Source organism: Scophthalmus maximus, chromosome 16, assembly GCF_022379125.1.
Source record: "Scophthalmus maximus strain ysfricsl-2021 chromosome 16, ASM2237912v1, whole genome shotgun sequence".
Classification (NCBI taxonomy): Eukaryota; Metazoa; Chordata; class Actinopteri; order Pleuronectiformes; family Scophthalmidae; genus Scophthalmus; species Scophthalmus maximus.
The window spans coordinates 15,813,062-15,840,959 of record NC_061530.1 but is presented as its reverse complement, the minus strand read 5'-3'; the positions used below and the strand labels follow the sequence as shown (position 1 = coordinate 15,840,959).

The 27,898-nt window shown below is 43.1% G+C and overlaps 1 protein-coding gene across 2 annotated transcripts in view; it reads right to left on the bottom strand.

Annotated features, from left to right (window-relative positions):
- dock1 (dedicator of cytokinesis 1) overlaps nt 1-25,096 on the bottom strand; it is a 156,985-nt gene extending 131,889 nt beyond the window's left edge. For both annotated transcript variants that reach the window (XM_035613879.2, XM_035613880.2), the window contains exons 1-10: nt 24,885-25,096; nt 6,673-6,756; nt 6,250-6,290; nt 6,071-6,126; nt 5,407-5,503; nt 4,671-4,819; nt 3,950-4,085; nt 2,618-2,775; nt 1,776-1,857; nt 1,083-1,218 (exon numbers count right to left, since the gene is read on the bottom strand). In XM_035613879.2, the coding sequence (XP_035469772.1) occupies nt 1,083-1,218; nt 1,776-1,857; nt 2,618-2,775; nt 3,950-4,085; nt 4,671-4,819; nt 5,407-5,503; nt 6,071-6,126; nt 6,250-6,290; nt 6,673-6,756; nt 24,885-24,927 (982 nt within the window). In that variant the 5' untranslated portion in view covers nt 24,928-25,096. The remainder of the gene's footprint in view (nt 1-1,082; nt 1,219-1,775; nt 1,858-2,617; nt 2,776-3,949; nt 4,086-4,670; nt 4,820-5,406; nt 5,504-6,070; nt 6,127-6,249; nt 6,291-6,672; nt 6,757-24,884) is intronic.
- Nucleotides 25,097-27,898: the final 2,802 nt, after the last annotated feature.

Genomic DNA, 27,898 nt, shown 5'->3' with positions numbered 1-27,898 from the left:
CCTTGATGTCCGAGCTTATTTGTCATACATTAAACTGCACCGAAAACTATTCTGTGATATATAAATATTGAGCATCGTTATCAATACACGACACGGTATTAGAAAAAGAGATGCTGCTGTTTGCAGTAAAATTACACAAAATCGAGTGATGTCACGGTGCTATAATAATAATAACGACTTGTCCACTACACACCATGCTTTCAGATAAAACTTCACCGACCGTGCAACTCAACAGGTCAAAGCTGAACAAAGGTGAAGAGTTGGAGCCAAAGCAGACTGTCGAATTTGTCAGTCCTTCGTGCTTCGACTGAAAGGTGGAGTTAGCGATTCTGATCCAATGAACTTTTTATGAAAGTTATGAAAAGTGTGTTTGCGCACTTCTCAGCCAGAGGCATCGTTTCCCATACGTGCGGTCCACTTTGTCGGCGCACCCAGGTAGATAAAATCTCTCTCTTTCGACTTAGGACTCCTAATGAAATAAAATAACTACTTTTTGGGGCTTAGGGAACATCTGAAAATTGCAGCTACAGAAAGTAACTTGGGTCACACTCTCCCCCTCTAAACTGCATCCACATCAGCGAATTCTCAACCTGTAGTAAACACTGACGGGTCAAGCGAGTAAAGGAACTTTACTCCAAAGATTTCTCCATTATTCTGTGTACAGCAGCAATCATGATGATGTTGTTAAGATACGGCATCATAAATCAAGCTGTCATTTACATTCTCTTCAAGTGGAGCTGGGAAAATATGACACCGAAAGAGGGGGTATAATCTTCTCTGTTGGACAACAGTGGGCAAACGGCAATCGAATTAGTTTGAGATATGCCTGGCGGCTTGCCAACAGGCGATAAATTATAATTAAAAAAAAATGTCTTTCTGGTTTCGCTGTTCATCTTTGGATTTTAGCCAGTATATTTACTGACCCATGCAAAGACATTGGCCAAATCCTTTGAACTGTAACACAAACCAGGGGATACGTTCATGAGGCACATGTTCTTCAAAGTTATACAGTGTTCGGAGATAATCTGTGTTTTTATCCGTGGAACGGCAGGTTATCAGTGCCTCTGTGTGATCTGCTTTACCTGCCACTCCAAAAGGTCTCCTCAGTCCTGACGTCAGCTTCTTGGTGTTATTGTCTCGTAGCTCCATGCGGCCCACTCTGACAATCTGACACACAAAGCTGATCTTCTCTCTTTTAAGATCTTCACTGCCCAAGTCCTGAGGAGGAGAAAAAGAAAAAGTTGTGGGAAAAACTGCTAATGCTATTCCCTTAGAGTCGCTAAATGACTGTAAATACACAAATCCATAGTTATTATAATCAGCCTGTACAATTTGAAATTAAAATTCATTTTGGATTTAAAGTCTCATCGAGCCAAAGCCTTTTGTCCGGCCACAGCAAAGCTAGGATGCTCAACAACAGATCGAATTAATAGCACGCTCGTTTGCTGAAGATGAGTTTGTGTTCGGGGCAAACTTTCCCACACAAATTGCTTCGGCAACATCTGTGATTGTGTCCACAGATTCATTTCCTGTGGGCAATACCTTCCAACACTAGCAGAGTGCTCCCAGTGGGTGCACGCTGACCCTTCTGCCCTTGGGCTTCCATTAGATAGAGGTGACTGCCTTGGTAAATACATACAGCGAGCCAGGCTCTTTCTGAGAGAGCTTAACAAATACAGGCTCTGCACACAGGCTCCCACATGCCTCGTAACATGGCTGAATAAACAGTGCGCGACCACGGGCAGGCGTGCACACGCACAAGCAAACACACTCACTGTGAAGACAGCCCGCAGATTGTGGAGCTGGTCTATGTCTTTCACCAGACCTGAACTTGACCATTTCACCAGGTAGTTTTCACTGTGAGAGAGGGAAAACGGAAAGAAAGAAAAATACATTACTCGTCATTATAATGTATCTCAGCAATTTCTCATACTTGCAGTGAAGCATGTATAATGCAGGGAATCGAAGCAATCAGATGAGTTGCATTCAAAACTATAGTTTCCTTCAAAAGCTGCAGAAACGCCTGAATGTTAATCCAGACAAGGATCCGCTTGGGAAACAAAAATGCGTGACTGATGTTGGATGCTGAATAAACATTCCACCGCTGAGCTGTTGTACTTGTGATAATTTGCTGTCACAATCCTAAAACAATAGAAAATCCCTGGGTATGAGGCTGTGTGCTGGTTTTGGCCCTGCTCTTGCATTTTGTGTGTGCGCGTGTGTGCGTGCGTGTGTGTGTTAGCTTCTACTTGCTGTGATAGTTAATGCCTCTGGAAAGTTATACTGAAGGGTATCCAAATCTGTTACATGCAAAACTGTATGATTCGGGATGAAAATGAAAAGTACGCCTTGAGAAAAAACAATGTGAGTTGTTACCATTAATTTTGAAATGCATGTGTAAGCTACAGCCAAAAACATAGACTGTATATAAAAATGGAACCAGTCACCAGGTCCGGAAAGTTCCAGTTCAGACTGCTGTTTGAGGCACCAGCACATCATCTTTAAAATTTTCCTCTGGCAACAGACACTTTCAAACTGTCAGTGCAGCAGGAGCACAAAAGAAGTCCCAGAGAGAAAGAGTCAAAGAAATAAAGAAAGTGAACATCTGTGGGTTTACCTGATAAACTTGGAATCCACTGGGTCGTAGAGTGACATGAGTACCTCTGCGTCCTCGCCGATCTTACACACCACATTCTTGAGAGTCACGAAGAGGGCAAACGACGGAGTGGAGGCAAACTTTGCCTGCCTGCTCAGATCAATATTCTGCTTCTGAGACTGCCGGGGAGAAACAGAGGTATCACGTTCAATACTGGGCATTCTTCCGTGGCCTTCTGTCACGTGCAGGTCGGCTTCGGGCCAAAAACATCAAGGTATGAAGAAGGAGACACTGTGTGTGCACAAGCAGCTTTTAACTGCACACCAAATTATTTTATTCGGAAAATTTAACAAGTTAAGAAGCGAGAAGCGCTTTTACATTCCCTTCATCCCCAGGAGTGCACCTACACTAAAAGGTGGACTGATTGCATGATCCCCGGGATGCCCTTCAAAAAAATATGCCGGGGCCACATCATAAATATTTATCACGTTGATCTGGTCACTCACTTATTGCCCATGCATATGCAATGAAGACCTCTGGATGAAAAGGTCGCGTAAGATGAGACCGCATAACTGCAGGGCACTCTGCGTTTTGGCACTGCTACACGCTGCCAGCTGACATCCAGGTGAGGGATGCCACAGAAACGCCGAGTGAAATGGACAGGCGATGTGGCTGGCTTTCTGAAGAGGCAGTCAGGCATTTTGTGTGTGTGTGTGTGTGTGTGTGTGTGTGTGTGTGTGTGTGTGTGTGTGTGTGTGTGTGTGTGTGTGTGTGTGTGTGTGTGTGTGTGTGTGTGTGTGTGTGTGTGTGTGTGTGTGTGTGTGTGTGTGTGTGTGTGTGGCTTCATTTCTACCGCCACAAAAAAGGTGACGACACTATTGCAACTATGTTAAAGGCTTAAATACAAGATACCCTCATTTTCAGGAAGCAGTGGGATTATTGCCACAAGTAAACAACCAAATCTAGTTCTAATGAGTGTGCCGTTAAAATTATGTGGGAAAAAAATCTAAATAAAGATAACTGGTATGATAATGTAAATATATATATATACAGCTCTGTGAGGCTAACACACCTCTACTAACATGCTGATGTTTAACACACATTAGAATAACTAATTATGGCTCTCGATGAAAAGTTGAGGAATCACCAGGTTCAGTAAACTGGAACTAGGTCGAGGGACGTTGTAGAGGAAAGCTTTCACCGAAGGAGGAGTCATTTTAAACAATCAGATCACAACGTTTGTAAATGTATTCTATACACTAATCTTATCCTTGATATAACATCTGGATGAAGACCAGAGTTTAGCAGCAGTGGGGTTAGAGAGGGACGACTGGGCCCCCTCTCCATCTTTACCTTCTCCTCTTGGATCCGGTCCTCAATTTGCTTGGAGGCGGCCTCGTGAGCTCTGAACAGGCTGACGGTGCTGGTGATCTCTGGGTCCAGTATGTTTCCATCTTTGTCTCGGACCACCAGATCGAGATCCAGGTACCTTGCATAAAAAACAAGGGGGGGAGAGTAAACGGGTGCCAGAACCAGCAGGGGTAAATAATGTGAACTGCTCACAACCACTCCCATTGCCTCATTTTCTCCTTTGATAGTTTTCCCTCAGCTCCGCAGTTTTCTTTCAAAGCTCCCCTACTTAGTTCAACGGTGTCTTCTGTGCAGCCAGTGAACACAGACAACAGCACGCCGCCAACATGCAGTCAAATGTAGTTCGTCGTCTCATCCCTGCTCCTGCTCTGGCAAAAAGTAATTTCTCTACCTGGACAAAGGTTTAAAGTTTCATCACAGGAGCAGAGCGTAGCTTCACAAATTTTCCATTTCTACCGATTTTTCCGGGCCCACTGCAGACACAGCAAGCGCTGTCATTGCATGATGGAATACAGTACGGTTAGCTGAAGCTAAATCCCTTCAGTTTTCCCCAAGCTAAGTGATGGCCTGTCATTCTCTATTGACTGACACTGCTGGCCTATTCCAACAAGAGTCATCTGTCCAGTTAGATAGGAGGATAAAGGGATATGAACTGTGGGGAGGGAAGGAGAAGAATAACAGCCTGTAAAGAGCGAATCCTCACTTGTTGCCATAGTCTATCTTGGAGGTGACTCTCTGCTTGAGCTCGGTGAGCTCGTCCTGCGGGAGGGTGCCGGACAGGATCTGGGAACGCCATTCGATGAGGTCGTAGATCATGTCGCGGACAGAGTTGAACATCTCGCGCTTGTCCCCCTGTCGGCAGAAACAGACGGAGGGATGTTTGTGCAGCTTGGACACGGGAGGAAAAATGTAGAACGTCCCAGCGCTCGTGAGTCTGCATTTGTCGACTGATAAGAGGACAAGTTGAGTCTGGCCCGCCAGCTGTGTCATTACCTGCAAAGCTCTTGAAATTACCTTGAGCCATATTAAACAATATTATGTAAATATTTTTTTAAAACAATTCACGAGCTTGATCACAGTCTTTCTGAGGCCTATACTGACATAAGTAAATATTTAAAGGCAAAAATATTTTGGCATTTTAATTTTTTTCCTTACATCAAGTATCACTCAAACTTTGTTGAGATATGTAGTGAGGCAATATATCTTACAGCTCAAAAAATGAATAGCAAAGATATCAGAAATGGAGAATGAATTTACATAACTCCATTTATGTGGCATCTTTCAAACTACAGTTAGAGTGTGTGTGTGTGTGTGTGTGTGTGTGTGTGTGTGTGTGTGTGTGTGTGTGTGTGTGTGTGTGTGTGTGTGTGTGTGTGTGTGTGTGTGTGTGTGTGTGTGAGTGTGTGTGTGTTCCATTGGGAGAGGACAGGCTTGCTTACCACATACAAGTCCCTCCATATTGAAGCCCACTCTCGCAGTGTGGTGGTAACCTCCTGCACCAGGGGCAGCTCGGTGGGAATGACCGTCTCCTTTTGCCTGCGGTGACGGTGAACAAATGTGATCCAATGATTTTGTGTCGTAGAATCAAACATGCTGCTCGTTATCAAAGATACATTTCACTGCTTTGTTCAAATCCTTCAGTCGTAACTCTATGAAAAAAAATATCTGGTTCTCAGTTGAAGAAATTTTTCAAGTTTAAGATTTGGGGGGTTTTTGTGTGTTGTGCGAGAGAAATTGGAGAAGACGGATGAAAACACAAAACAGTGTGAGTCGTGGAACAACAAACACCCGTGTCACATCGTATCAACTGCAGACCTTTCCGCTGAATCCCCCCCCCGCCCTGAGGACGCCTGCATACAATTTACACTCATCAACCCAACAAGCTCCTTAGAAGGTCAGAAAATAAATGAGGAGAACAAAGGGTTCTAACCCCGAGGAAGTAGAACCCTATTGATTTTGGTCATTTTTGAGTTTGTCCAATTCAATGTGCTCGACAAAAAAAGAAAGAAAGATAAAAATTTAAATTTCACTATTATTATTATTATTATTATTATTATTTTGTCGTCAGCAGTCATTCCAAAAAGAAAGTAAAGAATTACTTACCCGCTGCCCTCGACTGTGGCCTCTTTCAGGTGTATATAGCAGGCAGGAAATATGCCCTGGAAGAGGAAGAGACAAAAATAGAGACATAAAAATGGTATAACTGCGACAGCAGTTGAACAGCTGAAAATCTGAAGCGAAAGTTTTAATACTGGAGATGTAAGTGTAAAATAGCAACGCACCTTTTTGGATTTTCTCCTCAGCCTATGCCCTCTGTACCAGTCTAATGGGAAATAAAATGTATGTTAAATGTGAGCTGTTTTTCCCCTGATGTAAAGTTCAGAAGCAGGATCAAAACAACCAAAACTCAATAACATCGTCATTACTTTTTCTAACAAAGTTGTTTTTTATTATTTAATTTATTTATATATATATATATATATATATATATATAAGCCTTGAGAGAGGTGCTGGTTTGCTAAGGCTTGGATTTACAGGAACAAAAACCACCACAATCCCTTCTATCAATTCACTGTATCATGTTACTGAACATGTGTGCACAGATTTGACGAAACAAAAGAGGCTACCACTGGTGACAGTAAAATAATGTTCATCATCGGCGCGTCAGCTCGGATCACGCGTGCCATCAGTAACCCTGTTCTCACCTTCATACGTCTCAAGTATGTGCACCGTGTCTCCAATCTGCAGCGACAGCTCCTCCTCTCCCCGGGCATCGTAGTTATAGATTGCTGTAGAGCGATGACAGGGGACAATGTGAGCGGGAGGAGATATAACAGGGGGGGAGGAAAAAAGGCAATAAAGTATTTGGGTCCCTCGTGGCGCTAATTGTGTTGCCACTGCAATGTGTAGTAGAGGCCTCACACGTCCACAGAATGTCCACCCACGCTGTCTGACACAGTAATGGTTGGGCCGCGGCACCACTGATGCTGTAATATCAACACATTTCTACCACCCACTGCAAAAGAAACCAAAACTGATGGGAGAATGCCAAAACAACAATATTGGCAGTGGGAAAGAGATTTGCCCAGAATTACAGGAAGGGGACAAACGAGTTAGGGAAAAATGGTGTTGTTGATGAAAATGCATTCTGGGTGTTTTTCTAGTCAGCAATACAATACAGTGTTCTGACAAGTTACAATGAAGTTGTACAACCATTAACCCGGGTGCGATCAATAAAAGTTAACATCTACAAACACCTTTTGCAATAATTCACAAGAAAAATTTGATGTCAAAAACATCCATCTCCTTTGCAAAAGCAAAACTATTCTCTCTGTGGAGCCAACGCACGAAGCACCTCGCCGCCACATCGGCCTCATGTCAAGGTCAAGTTATGTCCACGCTAAAATCCTAGCACTTGTTCTCTTATTCAGAGAAAGGTGAACAACTTGTCGCTGCCAAACCAGCCGTGACCGACAACTGTCTTTGAGAAACACTTCCAGGGAGCGCGCACACACACACACACACACAACCATATATATATACAACCAATACACTGACAGCATGACAAGTGATGTTGGAGGCAGGGGTGTTTGGCCACCTGTGAGTCGATGTGTGTGTGTGTGTGTGTGTGTGTGTGTGTGTGTGTGTGTGTGTGTGTGTGTGTGTGTGTGTGTGTGTGTGTGTGTGTGTGTGTGTGTGTGTGTGTGTGTGTGTGTGTGTGTGTGTGTGTGTGTGTGTGTGTGTGTGTGTGTGTGTGTGTGTGTGTGTGTGTGTGTGTGTGTGTGTGTGTGTGTGTGTGTGTGTGTGTGTGTGTCCTTCTGCAACAATGCATGCAGGACCACCGCAGCAGAGGTTTCCAAAGGTGAATGACGGCTTAATTTAAAGAAAGCCCTCGCCGCAGGCACTGAAACCTTTGCAGCATGGTGATGTTACATCAAATGAACCGACCGTTTTCCTCCCACAATCACCCACCAGACGAGGAGCTGATTATATTTCATTAACATAGCAGGTGTTAATGTCAGTTTTTTTATTTTTGTTACCACTTAGCTCTTAAGTTGTAATGGTGGACAATTAGCTAGAACAAAGCACTCCGGTTTTTGTCGTTTCTGCCACCACGGTGACACTTTTTTATGTATTCTCCTCCCACACACTCAGTTACAGCATGCCACAGATTATCTGAAGGTCAGAGGAGTCAACTAACCCTTTTAAAAGTTCCACTTTGTGATTTCAGCCACTCGTCAGACAAAGTGAAAAAGTATTTGTCATCATTACTGTTCCTTCTAAGAGCAGGTGAGAAATCGATGAACTGTAAAGGACAAAAAAGGAGAAGAAGAAAGGCTTCTCTGATTACAGAGGAAACCAATTAGTATTCAGTATTTCTCTGCTACAGAGGATCTTGTACAATCGCGTTACACTAAATAATTTAGTTATCAAGGCAACACACGACAACTGTACTGTTAAAATATAAAGTCTTGATAAAACTTTTTGTCACAAGGGTTCGATTACAACATCTTAGGAATCACTGCCATTTTTGACTTTTGATTTTTTTTTTTTTATCAGATATGCCTCAGATACTGCTGAAAAGGAAACTGCAATTTTATTTTCCCAGAAATCACTTTCTTCGCCGCTCCAAAACAGCAGTTGCGCTGTACTGAAACTGGCAGGTACTGTTTTTGGAACGACAAAGAGGTGATTGCTGGTAGTCTTGGCATTATATAGTTTTTACGGCTGTTGTACACACTTTTAAACTGTTACTGTACTGTTTAAAACTTAAAAGGTCTTTTATTTTTTATAAGCGTAATTGTTAATTCCTAGATTTCTAAGTTGTTCTTTTTCTGTGATCACTGTCAAACTAGATGGCTTCACTCCCTGTATATACAGTATGTGTTTCAAAGGGTTTAACCTCAGCCAGGCCTTTTAAAAATTTTATTTATACACACTGGTATCACATCTGGTCACTGATACCCAAAGTCCAGGCATCAAAATCGTTATCGGGGAGGGAAAAATGGTATCGGAACATCTGTAGAGTACTAAGCAAATGTCAGGTCCAAACAGTGTAGAAAAAATATCTAATTTGGCAAAAAAATAAATAATGGCAACATAAACGCTTAACACAAAGGTGCAAGACTGGTCAGTGGTAAAGTAGACTCTCGACATCCACCTAAAATATGACACTGTGTGACATCCAGCATAAGTCGGCCCGCCACTTCACCATTCAGTGGAGAGGCCTAAAAATGCCACGAGCAGCCTGTTTCATTCACCGCTGAGCCGTTTTGTTATCAAAGTGTATGTGACAAATACAAGCGTGTGTGTCCACAATGCATTTTCTGATCCCCCAGAACAATCCGACGTGCCCCGGACGAATCCACCAGAACACGAGCCATGGGGCTGACAACTGAACAAAGACCGCGCAGGAAATGAATTCAGTCGTACCACGCTGAGACACAAAAGGTACCTACAGGGGGAGAAGGCAACAAAACAATCAAAAAGGGAGGTGGGATTAATCTGTGTGCAGCCATTAGAGAGCAGCCCAGTCACTGTACAGCGGGGTGCGCTCAATTACACTGTCATTAGGAGTAGCCAGGAAAGCTCATAAAAGACATCGGCCGCTGCAACCGTGTGTTTGTTTGGAACTGGGTCAAAGGTTTCCAGCTGATTCAGCATGTTATCTAAATGGCGGGTGCTGAGACGGAGCAGCCCAAACACAGACATGTGGCTTCGTATTTCATCAGAAAATGGAGAAAGGAGAATACTGCTTCTGTGATCGCTGCCAATGAGACATGGTCTCATATTTAACAAATGGGAGCTCGGGGAATCTGGTAGTGGGACTCGCTGGGCCAGAGGGTCACTTACCAGTTGAACACAAATGCCAAGATGAAGATGCAGACCAACTTTGACATGAGAGGTGATGATGGTACAACGCGACATGGGAACTTCAGTGATTCTTGACATGTGGGGGGTCGCTCTGATTACTCCTAAACCTGTATTTGCATACCCGAGAGTAAACTCATGTCAATTAGAAACAAGTGAGGGAGACCAAATCCATCAGAGGAGGCAGAAGAGAAAGAGGATGAGGGGTTTGGCATGCAAATGATCTTCTGGAAACGGGGATGAACAGCAGCATTGTATGCCAGGAGCTCATTACCATACATAACCTCTCGCAGAAGGTTCTGCAAACTCGGAGGGCATCATCATCATCATCATCAGAGGAAAATGAGCGAGGAATCAGATTACAGACCTGTCCACTTAGCAAGCGCATGTCTACGCCCTCTCCACAATTATAAGCAGCCTCATCTAAACACTGGCCTGATTGTAATTCTACACTTTCGGTCTCGCTAATAACCTGCACTAATTCACACAGAGTATAACATATGATTACACTCAGATGAGGAAAAACACTACACTGATGGAGCAGGGGGTGGGAAAAGGGGGAGGAAAGAAATTGCTCATAGGAAAGAGACTGAGCCTCTTGATGTTTTGTATGAAGTCCCCGTAGGCGGTAAGCGCCGCATAGAGAGCCAGCCAGGAAATCCCTGATGAGAGGATTCTCCGGGAGGGAGAGGAGGAGCAGTTCATGAGGCAACTCTCAGTCACACTGGGCTTGGCTTTTTTTAAGAGTGAAACAGTGGCAGAAAATTCCTGCAATGTCTCAACGCCGGGTAGCCGACGTCGAGTGCCCTGGTCCAGCCACAAATTCATGTCTCTACGGCAACTTAGTCTGGCCGGAGGGTCAAGACTCCAAGTTCAACCGATATGGCATGGGAGTCAATGTGCAAGTGAGTGGGAGTCAGTCAGACTAAAGACTCAGGATGGCTCTGCTCGTTAGTGTCCTCCATTGCCACGGCACAATAACACAAAATGACTGGCTAACTTTATTGATAGGTCAAGAGGGCATGCGATAGCGCCGATGCGCTTCTAGACAGTATGCTTTGAATTCGAAAAGGTCATTACAGTTCGAATATGTACATGTCCCACCACTTCGAAAGAATGTTCGAATTTGCACCACTTGGCTACATGATTTACATAATTGTGAAGTAACGTGAAAGATTTCAAAATGATTTTTGAGCCCTGCTCTGGAAACAAAATGATAATGGATGGACAGATGGACAGACTCACTACATCAGTTTTCCTGTAAATGTAAATGCAGGCAGCCTGGGGGACGTTGTGCAGTGTCAGCATTGGATCTAGTGCTGAAAGGATCAATCATCTCCTCGATTACTCAACTGACACACAAGGCAATCTGTAACTATTCCTTAAGTTTTTGTCATTTTTCGAGTAAGAGTTGCATTGTTTTCGAGAAACACTGGACAAAATATATGTCAGATATGAGACAGACAGGAAAAGGCTGGGAGTGTTGTCACGTAGTGAGAATGACAAAAGCATAGTGCATTGTAATATACAGTCATACTGAGAGATGGTATATGAATTTAATACAGTGCTTTACGTGAGGCAGCAGGACTGAATTGAGGTTGCTTATTACACTCCAGCGGCACTGTGGGTCTCTGAGGCAAGACGAAAGAGTCAGCAGAGAAGGGTTTTGCTTGCACACACACGCACACACACACACTTTTCTCTAAAGGATATATGCGATAGTAAATGACTAACCCAAGCGGAATGAAGATATCCGCTCGTAAAATGATATACCCATTTATACTTGGGAGCATAAGACTACATGACTATATTACGCTTCTGACTAAGTGTATATGTAGTGTATTTTAAGTATAAGATATAGGAACAGAGAGCACTCTCATTCTGAAGGATCGCCTCATCGTAGTGGGTAAAACTTTCTGGTTTGACGGTGATTTTTTAAGTCTCACATAGTGCTCATAGGTTTTGACTGGTGCTGTGATTAAAAGGAGCAAACTACATGAGGTTGGATTTGTGCTTCATGTCCAAGGCAATGTTTTATAAACAAGCCTTCAGCCTTCAGCGCCTATTAGGACACGACTCGACTACGCCTACTCAAAATCCTCCTGGTGTACAGTGCGGCCATTTGTATGGGACAAATGTGAGCTGAGTGAACCACTGTTGCAGGTGTTTGCTGTGTTTTCTTGATGAGCCCTGCTTGTGGTGAGACACCGCCGACTGCGACGAGCTCTGCTGCAGAGCAGACAGGTTTTCTTCGGGGATCTGCCAAGTGTTGTGAGGGTAATGGGAGAAACATCGGTCCAGCGATGATGAGGACAGAAGGACCCAGCAGTTTCCACTGTTGCAATCCCTCAACACTGACAATGATGCACACTAGAGAAAAGCAATGTCTCTGAAGTAAAGTTCAATAGCATGTCAACTGATCTAAATCCAGTATCAAATCTGCCAATCAAATCCTTTGAAAAAAAAATCTATTCTCTCAAAGGACAAAAGTAGCTGTAGTTTTTCTGTCAAACTAAATATATGAATACATTCAATGTCACCAAAACTCTGCGTGCATCCATCAGATCTATTGTTCTGATTGTTGTTGTTGATTAATTTAATTTTTCTCATAACACATTTTGCAGGTAAGTGAATTGCAATACCCACGTTTGCACGCATGCATATGCTTTCCAGTTAACTGAGGGGTCAGGGGAGGCCAATTCAGTTGGTTGCTATCTGCAATCTCACCATTAGATGCCACTAGATCTAACAAACTCGTTCTTTAATACGTGTTTAATCACTCAGGTTCTACATTACTTATGAAATGTCAGAAAACACGTTGAAAATTTGAAGACTAAGAACCTGACCAATTTATCATTTGGCTGATATAAAGAAAAAAAACGATTTGAGCCTTTTCACACAGCGTCGGTATCAGCGCTTTTGTTTCCTGCTACGAAAACTGTAATTTTACAGAATAAACAATCCAGGAAATGTGAGCATTTTTGTTTACATTTTACATTAAAAAATAATTTATTATCTCAATACATGTTCTATATATTCATTTGTGTTTTCTTTTTTAAGTTATTTATAATGAAATTTATGGTTAAATATCAAGTGGCAATTGCTGGAAGTGGCAAGTCTGTCAAGGCTGCCAATTCCTCATCTCAATGCGAGTATGAACATTAAGCATATTAGCCGGGATGATTATACAAATAAACTCCCACAGTTCATAACAACACTCAGGTGTCCTTTTAGCAAAAGAGTTGGCAAGACTAAAGGTAAACACGAAAGTATCAGTAATATACTAATAATGCTGAGAGCATTCAAGCTTGTAGGCTATGACTCAGGAACCAGTCTAAGTATAACTGAAGCAGTGTCAAATTACAATAATTCCCATTTTCACTCATAATTTTCTACTCTTGAGCAATGAGTTTGGCCGGTATATCGCAATGCATTCCGTCACATTTAAAAGTCAGTAGCATGCTCAGTGAAAGGAGACAATCAGCCGTACAGTTTGTAACATGGAGAGAGAGCTTTGTCGGCGACGTGCAAGGCAGCGAAAACATGATAATTAATTTAAAGTCCCTCTCTAATAGGGTTTACTAAGAGGGTTTAGGCATTCACACGGAAGCCTGATGGTTCTTATTTAGTGGCAAATGCAGACAGTGAACCCAGGGATTGTGAAACAGCAACAACAATCACCCTCTTTCCTCTTAAACCAATTACATACAACAGCCTTTTAGCTCTATCTGCAGCTGGAAAGCGGAGATAATGCTACTGTAATTAACCTGAAATTAATACGACGGCAGCTGCGCTGCGAGAGAGGAAAGCCCAGGGTCTCTTCCTCTCACTCCCAGGACCAGATTTCTCCTCCCTCTGACTGGAACCAGGCAGGAAATGCCACTTGAGATATTACTGTACCACAATAGATGGAGGGGGCCTCCGGTCTTCCAGTCGACCAGAAGGAAATACCGATGCAGGAAAGATTAACAATACCTCATTTAAAAAAAAATGGTAAATGGAGAAACAGAACACTGCAAAACTCTATCAGTGCACAGCAGAGAAAGTGGGCAGGTCTGGGGTTTGGAAGAGGAGTCAGGCAACGGGACGAGCAGGTGCAGATACACAGCAGCTCTAGATGCCAACAGCAGTAATACCTTTTGGCAGAACTTCCTGCCGTGCGCCCAGCTCCAACATGGGCCTTTGGGTACCATCTAACGCAGGCGGATGACTCCATGCTTCCATTGCCTCTGCAAAGCCAAGTTATTCCTTTAATTGAAAATCATCTTCCCAATACAAGAGGGAGGAGAGAGGGCAGGACCTGGCTTATTACAGAGCGCCGAGCAGAGCTCTTCACAGAGACTTTTCTCACACAGTTTCTCTCCACTGGCTCTGCAAAGGAAACCCCTTCTGCACTTTGCACACACATCTCATGGGCTCGTAGAACAAATAGGAGCTTGGTAAAAACACTTCCTCTATGACTTATCAGTGCAGCAGGCGAACAATTCAAAATAATCCTGAAAACAATATTCACGGACCCTTTTTCTCGGATTTCATTCGCGGTGATACCATCATTGCCTGCATCTGTTGTTTAACACATCTTATTTTTTTTCCTTTCCGTCAATACACAAATGCACAGCAAGGGGAAATAAACTGGTAGAATCCACACAGCTTAGCCTTTTGCAAAAAAGTAGCTAATTATTTCCCACCCTGTGTTACATCTCTTGTGATACGAATGCTAATGAGAGCATAATTACCTTCAAATATTTGAAGAAACTCTGTGATTGACTCAGCGAGTTTAACTCCTTGATGCGACTTCACTGACAAGCACTCGACCTTCGTCGGGTGGTGTCCGCTGCACCTATCTAGTGCGAGTAGAGTAGAACAGACGCACGTCATAACAAACGCCTTGGACCCGTCCTTTTGTGCGGTTATTTCTGATCATGTGGCGAAAGTTGTGTTCCACTGAAGAAGACGTCCCACTGTCGGTGATGAGAGAGCAACATGGCACCGATGCTCTGAAATGACCCGCAGAAAAGAAAAACGTCGGGAAGATCAGAGATAAAAAGGTAGAAAGGGTTCGCCTGAGGTCACCCACTGCCAACATCAAACTGTCTGACAGTGTGAACCCGAAACATGGGAAGACGATCGACGAATGAGCAGATACAGCAGAGGCTGCAACGGCAACACTTGGCTCCAATTTAACAGAATTGTTTTAGCCAAGTATACCTGCTGCTCTACCTCAGCAGTGTTAAATTGCCTGAACAGATGAGGGCACTTAACTTCCAGGATAATCCACTGAACCCCCTTTGCCATGTGGGACAACTAGTTTAGTCACCCAGAGTAAACAGTGATCTTACCATTCATTTGGCCCTAAACTCCCTCAACTGTTGGAATGAACTACCACTGACAGCTTTAAAGTCATTTTAAAGTACTTTTTAAAAAGGATGCACAGTGTACCTGCCACTGACGGCATCATTATTTGAAACATTAAATGAAATGCATCAGAGGGGCGCCGCAAACGCTGTGGCCGCGTTGTGTATAGGCAACTACATATACAGGATGTATACTATATTTGCCTTGCCGCAGGTTCCTAATGGTACAAAAACCTTTTTGCACAACATTCAACACACAAGTCTCCAACTGAGGATGCCTTCAGACATGCACTGAAGTGCAGACTTTCCTGAAACATTTCCAGAGGAGCTGTATGTGCTGTTGCTCTGGACATTTTCTTGTCAGCCTACTACAAAAGTTTCCTGACAACGTAGCAGGAAGATTCACGGGAGGGAGAGGGCGTTTTGATGATTGATCCAAAAAAATGCATTCAGAATTTTTACTGGAAATGTTCCTGTTGGTGTGAACGCGTCTGACTCGATCTCCTGCTTTGTTCGACATGCAGCAAACTCCGTTAAGTGGCCAGAACCACATTTTTTTCCAGAGTTTGCAGACATATTCTGGAGATCATGTCTGAAAGCAGCTTTAGTGTTTTGCACCATGGCTTCATTGTACTGCATAATACTATTTCACACCTCAACTGACCTCATCAGTCGTTTCATTTAATAACTTAATTGAGTAGCAGAGGCCAGATGTGAGCTCTCTGAAACAATTGGCAATTTGCGGCAAGAACCAAACAGTGTGCTGCGTCTAATAATGTATTTATAGTGTAGCTCGTTCCGTTGCTATGTTTGCTGAGCCTTCTTTGTGTGTTTACTTTCAGTATCAATGGGTTACATAGCTGCTTAGAGGTTGTGCCGGTGGTTTCACGAATGACTGGTGGTTTCAGAAGCGGGAAAGGTATTTTTAACTACCACTTCTGAAGCACGGCTGCAGCGTTTCGGCCGATCAAGTTTTGCATGTTCAACCACCGTCAATAACTATACGCTTGGGACTGAATCATGGTCCATGTATACGGTATAAAATACATAACACACCAAAATATGACATGTCTAATCAAGGTTTAACCGAATGAAATGAATAAGAAATAATATTATATAGATTTATTTGGGTGCAGGCCTACACCTCAGTACACCGTGTGATAAATATAACAAAAGTGAATCATAGAATTATCAGTCTGTTTAGGGCTAGCTGTGTATTTTGTAAATATTACACATGACAGTTCTTTTATTGTCTTCGTGCGTCAAGTGAATATTTTTGGCCCAGTCATGATCAAGGAATGTCTTTCTTCTTCGTATTTTTTATTTATTTTTTTTAAACAAAAGGAGAGTGAGGAGTCAGCTACAGCGGTGAGACAACTTCATCGAAATCCCTAAAGGTTGATCACAGAGTAGAGCTGCCACTCACTGAAATCCAAAACTGCCTCCAGGGCCCACACACACACACATACACCAGAGCTGCAAGGCTGTGACTTTATCAAGTATTTAGGCACGCACACACACACTAACACACAAACACAAACACACACACACACACACACAACAAACGGCCATTTCATCAAATGCCAACCTACTGAAAGGCCGTCTCTGGCTGCACGTGGCAATCCCAAGCCCATCTGTGACCACAATCAATGACTGACACCTCCATTACACGTCCTGCACGAAAAAAGAAGCCCATGAGACATTTTAAAGGTGACGCATGCAACATTAATATGGACTGGGGCTGATATTAATGTTGACATTTTTATATCCTGAATAGCTTCGGAGATGTGTTTTCTGCTAAGCATGAATCCGAGCATCTGGGATTAAAAAGACTCGAAATGAATTCGGTATAAATGAGTGGAAAACATAACTCTGGGGAAGTTTACTTAGGCTAAATAAATATGTTCAGTGGAGAATGTGCTCTGGCTCATGAGACTTTTTGATAGCAGCGTTGCGTTGTTGACGCCATTGGCACTCTCTGAGTTATGCATACACCTCAAGTAGCACCTGCTGACAGCTCACAGCCAGAGCCCCCGTCTCCTAGGGTACTTGGGAAGCGAGTCTGGTCCTTTTAGCCGATGCTTGACCCACACAGTCAGACAGGTCGTCCAGTGTCATCTCACCCACGAGCAGCCAGGCGCTGCCTCAGCTCAGCTGCAAAGCTCATCACTCCAGAGTGAGAATAAAGCCGCGGCCGGAGCAGTCAGCTGGAGGGTTGTTAAGAAGGCTCAGTGCAGATGGGGTTGGCAGCCTCATATTCACTGTCGGTTCTTTCATTAAACTTTGTGTCCACAAAGAAATTATGGCTGTTTACTCTGACTGGAGCTCATGTCTCCAATGTAGGGGGCGGCGGGAAATTAACCTTTCTCCTGCTGAAAAAAACATCTACAACCAATTTAACGTCTGTCAGGTTAAAAAATGAATAAAATGTGTTCAGGTAGGGCATCTTAATGACATCTTTTTCCATGCAATGGGTGAAAAGAGTCCACCGATACACCACGCATGCAACAGCAAAACGAGTAGTAGTTTTTTTTACAAGAGTAACACTGAAAGCTTCAGTTTTCATTGCTGATGATATATTTCCCCCCCCATTCTGAAGTCCCCACATGGAGCACAGAGCTAAAAGTTAATATGACTTGCAATGGAAGCGTCGTCCCCTTTCACAGCGGGGTTTTCTTTCTGCTTGTTCAGCAGAACAAGGTGACCGTTTGAGTTCAAGTTTCCCCCGGGACTCCCATAAAACGTAAGAATATGACCATTCTACAGAATGTTGGGGGGGGGGTCTCCAAAGGACTGTCAGTGTCTTCAATGAAGAAACATGATCCCATGTTGCATGCTGCACCTGCGTCTGGGAGGCTGTTGCCAACTTCAGCTGATGCTGGACAGCATTTGACGAAGCAGTTTTTAAATCAAACTGTTTTAACGACACTTAAAATATGAAACAGTAATACTGTCAGCAACCATTTCATCCCTACTCACAAGACAAGATGCTTCAAGTCAGGGTGGTTTACCATCTCGACTGAACAACTTCCTGAGGGAAACACCATCTTAGAGCTTTTTTCAACCAGAAAATATTCTTGGTTTTTCTTTTTACCCATTAATGTGTTTTTTCTTTTCTTCTTCAGAACGAGTGAAAGCAGGACAAGGGGGTGAGTGAATCACTGAGCTAGTCTGCACGGCTTTACGACAGAGCTACAACTTACAACACATTAGCGACCGTTTTTAGTTGTTATGTTATGAGAAGGGTAAACATTTCTTCTGTTCATTATTAAAATTGTGACGAGGCCGCCCATTAATTGGCCCAGTCCCATAATTAACGGGAAACGATGAATTAGGCAATTAGGTGACCGTCGTCGTGGATTAAACTCTTATGATATTAAACTAAGCTGACGTTCATTAGTATGAACCAGTCTGAATTATGTAATAACACATGTCCACATCGGTGACCTTTGTTTCACATTGACATGCTACACACCATTAGCCATCTGTCAAGCTAGCATTAGCTGCACAGCAGGACTCTTTTTTCAGACAATGCACAAGCTGCTTGGCCTGACCACGATCAATACTGACCGTACTGAAGAGCGCCTGCCGCTGAGGCCGAGCAGCGGGGCCAACCCACATCAGTCACACACACGCAAACACACCAACACACACACGCAAACACACACACACACACACACACACACACGCACGCGCACGCGCACGCGCACGCGCACGCGCACGCGCACAAACAGACACACACACACAGTCTCGTACATCAACCTAGGCGTGTGTTAGTGTGTCCTTACTACTTTATGTCCCACAAACTGCCAAGAAGGAACGTCAAGGTTCATCGTATTGATCAAGGAGGTTCCAACCCACCCACCCCATTTTTTGGCTTTCGTGCCATTGATTTGGCACATATTAACTGAATTTAAGTAAAAGGTTTGCTTTTAAAGTACCTGTCTTAGGTGACCTTATATGTATCCTTTGATGGAGAGAAACATCTTACAAAAACAGTGGGATCAAGTGTCTGGGATTGGACTCAGCCTTTTGGACCTCACTGTAGGTCCACGGATGACAACGCCCGTCAGCACTGAGCACCGACTCTCTCAAGAGGTTGCAGAATAACCATAAACAGCTGAGACCAAGAAGGAGGACAAAAAAGTCCTTACAAGGGGTAGAAATGGTCATTTCGCAGGATGCTGACTCATTTCTGACTCGCGACAATCATTTTTAAGTGTTTTCCAGATTGACTTGCTCCTTGTCGTCGAAGCAGCTCCACTGATGCAAAAACTGAAAACATTTAAACTTCACGGTTACAAATTCTTGTTGAACTGCACCATTATTTGTTGTTAAAAATGAACATGACACGAAAAGACTTTGCCCTTTACATATGACCTACGCAAAAGGAGATCCGGGTCAGATGAGTTCATGCCAACAGGAAAATCGAGCCAACAGCTTGAGAGACAAATTCACTCAAATATACACACATTTGGTTAAATTGTTCACAACTGCTTCAGCCCACCCACCTGCCTTTCGCCCCAAACTTTCAGATGATACTTAAAACAAGACGTAGACGTGTTCCAACTTCGTCTCAGTGGCGAGCCAAGGAGGAGCAGCGTGGAACCACTTAGCTGCGCGCTGATTAAACAGGCCAGCTGTCATTTGTCTTAGCCGCCGTCTAACGGCAAGCCACTGGGAGCTGTACCATTAGAATTGCCTCACCAAGCAGAACAGCCCATAGTTGATATAAAATTCCCTTTCGGAATGAATAATAGCAAAGTCATACTGACCTCCGCCGACAGAGGAGGAGGATGATGGCCAAAGTTTTTGGTCCAATGAGACAATGAAGAGTATGCGATCAGGGCATTTCCGAGTTTCCCCAGAGAATTATATTCTATTCGTGACAGCGGGCGAATTGTTAAATAAATAATATGCACTTTATATATTAAAACACAAAGTGCGGGGGAAAAACATGAATGCGTTCTTTAATATGATGACATCAATTTCTGTTTGCACAGTTTATTTACGAGCAAAGGAAGGAGCTGTGTTGATCATAAACCCCACTTGGCTGTAACACAGACCAAACAGAGATAAAATGTTGTTACCCTCATGACGAGAAAACTCCACAGCACCTCCTTTCCTTCTCCTGGCTCCTTCCAATAATCAGCCCCTTTATTTCAACCTAGCAATAAACACTCCCTTCTCCAATTTTGTCGGCTCAGCTTTTCTTTTTTCCTATGGGCAAAATTTTAACATAGGCAGAAAAAAAATCAAGTGTCCTGTTGTAAAACTCCACGGTGAAGAAAATAGTACTTGTGTTATGTCAGAATTAATAGCCGCCATGTCTGGCAGGGCGTGCAGCGACGACATGAGCCACACTTTTTTTCCCTTTCCATAGTTATTGTGTCTCAGACATTTTCTGAATGAAAACAACCAACATATAAAAATAAAAAAAACAAGAATTAAACTGATTAAAAAGGAATGACTCGAATTTCACTCTCCCGTATTTCACACCAAATGGTTTTAACGGTTTAAGAGCTGGCAAGGGGATTTAAAACACATGGTTAGAATTTATGTGGTAACCGAGACTGTGTTTTAATTGCAACCATCCTTGTTAGCTTACTGCACTTGTGGGTGGGAGAGGGTTTTCTTGGGTGCAGGGCGGGGGCTTCACAAATTACTTATGGCCTCAGTGTGGAGCCGAGGCGACTGCGCCTCTATTTCTCTGCTCCCAATGTGTCACTCACCGCTAACCTGTTCCAAATGAGAACAGTCTGGGGTTGTCAGTCCCGATGTCCCGCAGTCTGCCACACACCAGTCTAAAAGTATGATTTCAAAAGCCACAGAAGAACTGTCGTTCAGAGCGAATCAGGCGTAGTGCGTGTTCGATTGTCCCCTTGGATGAGATGCTTGACAGTGATCTGGCCTACGGGGAGCAACTCTTCCTCACCAACCAAACCTGCAACTGCAAGCTATGGGGGGAAAAAAAAGTCTATGTAGACATTTAACGTGTTAGATCATCAAGGGTCGGAAAACATTTCTCATGACACCACGTCAACAGCGATGTGTGGGTCCAGTAAATAGTCCCGTTGCTCAGCGTTTCCTGGTTGGCTTTCTAGAACCACAGCCCTCTGGAGTCTCTCTCGAGGAACGGCAACGTCCCGATCAAAGTGAATTAATGAGACAACACTTGAAATTAGCATCAAATAGTATTTCTGATTTACTTCATCACAGAACCTAGAGACAGCAAAAAAATAAAAAGAATTTCCCCGAAGCTCTGTTAAATCATTTAGGAGATGCCACAAGAATAACAAGGCTTTCAAACTCCTGATCCCTCTGATTTATGCCAGACCGGCTGGTATTTGACAAGAAAAGGAGCTGTGTAATGAAATTAGCTTGAGGTCATGAGCGATTCGATTTTAGCATTTCTTTAACGAACGCATAGCCTTGCTCCTTTCTTTATGCTGTGAGCGCGGGTACAAGAATGAAGCCAGATTCTGATTCGGACTGACACCACGTCTTTGTCGGACTAAACTTTGGTCCGTCAGTCCAGACCTTGGTGCAAGGGAACTTTCAAACCGAGGTAGGTGTGAAAGTCACATAAAGCTTTCACTTACAGTACAACCAACCAGGCTGGCTCATGGGTAAAAAACGCATCGTCTCTTGCTGAAGCCAATCAGCTGGCGAGGCCCTCGCCTGCCACGCGGAAGAGGGTCACAACCAGCGGAGGACTACAACACGCCACGGACAACGACGAAGAAGAGACAACGAAAAAACCCTTCATTGTGCACAGATCTGTTGTTTCCGGTTTTCAACTTATTACAGTATTATTAATACTGCTGTGAAGAGACTAAAGGGGCGATCCTCTGCCGCAGTGATGTGGCAGCTGCCTCTCTTCCTACTAATGACTCATCCGCTCTAGTGTTCAGATAATCCTGTGAGAATTTTTCTATAAGAACCTCAACTTTCAACATCTCATGGATTTTTGGGTCTATAGCCGAGCAGTCATTAGCATCACACTAGTCTACTTTTTCCCCCCGCTCATGCACAGCGCACACGCACTCCGATATGAGTCGCAGCAAACCGAAGAGACAACAAAAGGGAATCGCCGGCTCGCATTGCAGCACGGACTGGACTGAAAACAGCAGAGCTCATTTGGAAGCTGCAGTCCGAGATGCCAATCGAAGCTTTGGTTTAAACCTGCTGAGTTCGACCATCAGTCGACAACAGCATCCCGCACACAGCTGTAAACCTCTCAGTCTCTCCAATGGATGGAGCTAAAAAAAAAAAAAAAAGGGTGTATACATGTGGTGGTGATGCTGTGTGTGTGTGTGTGTGTGTGTGTGTGTGTGTGTGTGTGTGTGTGTGTGTGTGTGTGTGTGTGTGTGTGTGTGTGTGTGTGTGTGTGTGATCAAAAAATAACAATGTGTTGTCGTGAGACCAGATTCTTCTGGAAAAACACGTGCAATTCGCTCCATCACAGACTGAACAGAACCAGGATGTTGTCGGGGGTTCCACGAGAAAATTAGGTTTTAGATTTCTTGCCTTTGTCAGGGTGGTTCATGAGGTTGTTCTGGACACATACAGGTAGTCAACTAACATTAAAAGAAATAAAGAAAAACAATCATTATTATAATCAAACGTAGGATCTGCTGTATAAACAGCTATGGAAAGTTATTCAAAAAAGGGTTAGGGGGTTATCTGACATCTAATGCTAAAAGCATTAGAGCCCAACCACATTGATTTTTGAGGGCGGATACAGATATTAAGGAGTTAAGAATTTCTGATACCGTTGTATATTCAAAAATGAAATTGGCAAGGATTCCCATAATATGACGAAGAAATACAATTGAGGCTTGATATTCTAAAGTTTAACTATAAACTACATTGTATATAACTATTAGAACAAAAAGAAAATTGCAAATAAAACCAGATATACACTAGTTGAATTAAGAACATAAAATGTTCAAAATGCAGTGTCTATTCTGTAAAATAAAAGTTTGGATATCGGCAAATTTAAACGGCAATAGCGATAAGATAAATCTGTTCGCCGGGCAACGAATTGTAAACAAACGAAAACCTATGGAAACCCAATTTTTAGCAATGTTTGGCTGACCCCAAAAATATATAGACCTTGAATCAAAAAATTAACATGATTTCTTTAAAAGTAAAGTGAAAACATGAATGCAAATCTATTCTGCAGTGTTTAATCTGTGAAAGAAAAGTTTGCATAACTCAACGATGTGTCTGCGAAAGATTCATATCAGTCGATTTTTCATCCGACAACCAATAAATCTGTCGCACTGGGACGGAAATGTAAACAAATGAAACCCTTTGGTTCAATTGGTGATTTTGGATGTTGCTTCAAATTAAAAATGGTTTATTCACGGTGGGAGACAAAAAGGATGTTGTCACAGTACAAACTTACTTGACATAACTGTTATAGGAGTAAGACAAGTAGCCAAAAACAAGCCCCTAAACAAAGTGTATTTATAATATTCATGTCAGTTCTATGGCAGAACACAGAGTCTGGTCATATATCAGTCAAACCCTGTGTGTGTGTGTGTGTGTGTGTGTGTGTGTGTGTGTGTGTGTGTGTGTGTCTTTCTATAGTTGAGAGCATCAATTTTGGCTCTACACCATCGTTGTGAGGACATATCACAACTTCAAGGGGCTGTTTGAGGGTTTAGACTTGGTGTTAGGGTTAGGATTAGATTAGGGTTAGGATTAGATTAGGGTTAGGCATTTAGTTGTGATGGGTAAGGTTAGGGTAAGGGGCTAGGGAATGCATTATGTCAATTGGGGGGTCCTCACAAATATAGAGAGACGTGTGTGTGTGTGTGTGTGTGTGTGTGTGTGTGTGTGTGTGTGTGTGTGTGTGTGTGTGTGTGTGTGTGTGTGTGTGTGTGTGTAATGTTCAATCTTGATAACTCCTCTCCTGAGGGAGGGAGGCTGGAAGCTTCAAGGGGGCAGTGTGTGCTCAGGACGCCTGGTTTCAAAGCGCTGCAGGAAGTTGCACACAAAACACCACCGACGACGACGACAACAACAACAACAACAACAACAACAACGACGACTTTCCTCGCGTGAGACACAAAACAACCAACAACAGTTGCAAACTGCTACAAAGTCCCGAGTCGGTCCGCAGCGGAGGGCCCACAACACAACACAGGAAACTGCGCTGCGACTAGGCGCGCCTCGAACAATTCCCACACACACACACACACACACACACACACGGCCCTCTTCCTCACAAAAGGACACACATTCCTTGTTTTGCATTTCACGCAAACTCGGCTCCTCGCAGTTTAAGATTCGCTCACTCAACAGGCAAATTCACACACGACGCAAATGAGACGTTTGGGTTTTTTTCCCAACAACGACGCTACCCAAACTTTTAGCGCAAATCTGAGAGAGAGAGACACAGGGAGAGAGAGAGAGAGAGAGAGAGACACAGAGAGACACAGGAGAGAGAGAGAGACACAGAGAGACACAGGGAGGGAGAGAGAGAGAGAGACACACAGAGAGACACAGGGAGAGAGAGAGAGAGAGAGAGACACAGAGAGACACAGGGGGAGAGGGAGAGAGAGAGAGAGAGACACAGGGAGAGACAGAGAGACACAGAGAGACACAGGGAGAGAGAGAGAGAGAGAGAGGAGCTAGGAGGCGAGCTAGCGATGGAGCATGTGAAGTTCTTTCTCACGTACCGACGCCGTACTTCTCCTTCTTGGTGGGCACCCAGCGAGTCATCGTCGGTGTCCGCGCGCGTCCCGCCGCCTGTTGCTGTTGTTTGGTGAAAACGCGCGGAGACTTTTCTTTTCTTTTTTCTCCTCCTTCTCACTTCTCTGCGAGCTCGGGGGAGCCGCTCCGAGCAGCCATTTTCCACCAGTGACAGGACGCTCCGCAAGGGGGAGGAAGGGAACTCCGCTCGGCCCCCGGGCCGGGTGGAGCGGGAGGAGGGGGGGGCGACTTTTACGCATGGGCGGAAACTTCCACAGTTCGATTGATTATTAAAAATATATATTTAAAAGAAAGAAAAAAGTTTGTTGTTTCTTTTCGCGCTGATTGGTTGACCCAGCGCAGTGTTTTCTTGTGACGTCATTTCAGTCTAATTAAGTGGGTTAAAATGAGGCGTTCACGTGGATTCTGGAATATACAAACTTTGTTGAGTATAATTCAATTCTGTTTTATATAACACAATAGGAGCATACATTCATATTTTGTACTTTTTTTGCAGATGAAGTGAGGCGTTCACGTCGCAATGCATGGATTGTGGAATATACAAACTTTGTTGAAAGTTTAATTTAATTCTGTTTTATGTAACATGATAGTAGCATACATTCATATCTTGTACATTTTCACCACGTAAAGGAGTTGTTTTCCCTTTAATACTCGACTTTTTTAAAAATCTGTGGTTTTTCTCACTCTTCTCTTTTAGCTTTTTTAAACATTTGTTTATCTTAATCAAAGTTTTAAAAAGTTTTTTTTTTAATGCTGATTAGTGTAATCTGAATGAAGCCCGCAGCACAGTGCGTTAATTATGATGGTGACGTCATTTAAGTCGAACCGGTAAAATGAGGCGTTCACGTCGCAATGCATGGATTCTGGAATATAAGAACTTTGTTGAGCATAATTCCATTTTGTTTTACATAACTTAAAATCAGCATACATTCATATAATATACATTTTCACCACTTAACATCACTATAAAGCTATAGTGAGTTTTAAATTAAAATATGATTTTTTTTTGTTCAGGCATATTCCCTAAGTTACTTATTTATTTACTTTCCCGGAATTGTTTTCCCTTTAATACCCTACTATTTTAATCTCAGTTTTTTTCTCACTGCTCTCTTTTACCTTTTTTATTATTTGTTTATCTTAATCATAGTTTTATCCTTTTCTTGTCTCTTGTAGTGTGATATTATTTTTGTTATCTGTATCGTTTTTATCTTTTTTTCCTTTTGTTTATCTGGCTCTGGCACTTCCTCATTTCAAATGTAGGCATCTCCTCAGTTCCTGTTAATAGGGTTTTTACTCCAGGTGCGTTATTGCTTTTGTTGTGTAAAAGCACTTGGTGGTGCATTGGTAGAATGTCAATTTGTGTAAAAATGAAGTCTAGTCGATTGATTGATTGAAAATGTATGGTTTGGTTATATTCTGTCATGGAAAATTTTAAAAGTCTGAATGTGAGTAAAAATTAAATACAGCTTTGAATATAGTGCAGGAATTATAATGTGTTTGTTGATTTATACATTAAAGTTTTATCTTCTATAGTAGGAAGAAAATAGAACTGTTGGGGGCAGTGAGAAGATATGTGTTTGTTATCCCTCTCTACCACCACACACCATTACACACACACTGTTTTCATCCTGTTTAAATGTCGTTATTTTTTCAATATGTTGAAAGAAAAAGTGCTTTTCCCTGAGTAGATATGTGTCACTTTCACTTATCTCTTACAACATGGTAAAACACAAATAGCCAAGAGATCAGATATATGACAATGTTGCAGACCGCAGAATGGGAGCTCATGTGGCCTATATCCACTTCCTTCCTGCTTAATGACTAAGCTAAGGGAGCCTGAGTTGTCCAGTTACCCTTAGCACCGATGCAATGAAATAACAAGAATGTTTTTTTTCTCAGAGCGGCAGGTGGGTAATAAAGGACCCACACTTTGGAAATCTGCTCTTCTTTACAGTATTTATCGTCCCTGCACCAATGCTGCATATCCTCTTATTGTTTCCCACATTCAGAGAAGTTGTGACCCCATGCCCTTCTTCGCTCTCACTTCCCCCACTTGTCACGTTGGAGCTCTGCCAGCAGAGGGCGCTGCTTCTTTCAAACACATTCTCACACAACAGGCTAACTCAGTTTTGAACCTTACTGGCTCACTTTTTGATTTGTTTTGATGTTATCTCCCTGGCAGAGCAAACAAAAGGAGGCAAATCGCTTTACAACGCTGCATATTCCATCTGCATGGCGCTTCTCAACTTGATCAGGGTGTCTTAAAACAGGTGAGGGGAAATTGATATTTGTGATATCTTAAGGTCTTATCTCTCCCTTTGAAAGACGTTCACGAAAACATTATTCCACCGAGTGGGACTGAAGTTACTTTGAAAGACATCTGGGCACTGTTAACCACACTGAGAAACACAGAAATTCATTAAACATCAAAGTAACTGCCAATTCCTTTTTTTGTGGAAAGAAGTTGTATCCTTGCAGATCTGCGTTTAACTGCCTCTGAAGAAAATCTGAGGCAGAAACTTGCCTCCAGCTTCGTGCAGACTCTCCTATCTCGAACTCTCCCTTCACTCATGCATTGTGGTGCATCATGTGGGACACGCTCACTTATCCGAGAGGACACTGGCCCATTTTAAAGACTGTCTCGCTGAAGTCACATGGCCTCGAATAGAGGACATCACCATTAGCCACAGGCCACGAGATCACAAGGAAGAGCAAAAACAGGATACTCAACAAAGACGATTTCTGAAGTAGTAAGTGAGTCATGGAATAACGCGGACAATCTGCTCATTAGGGATGCTCTTATCATTTGTACGGACGCCTGAATGTCAGAGAGTTCCATCCCCTATTTCCCTGCATCGGTGTGCCTGATGTGCATCAACCCAAAATTAGACTGTTTAATAATTAAAACGATGAATATTAATGACGTTCTTTGTGCAAACGATGCAGGAGAGGTGGTTACGTCAAGCATTGCATCAACAAG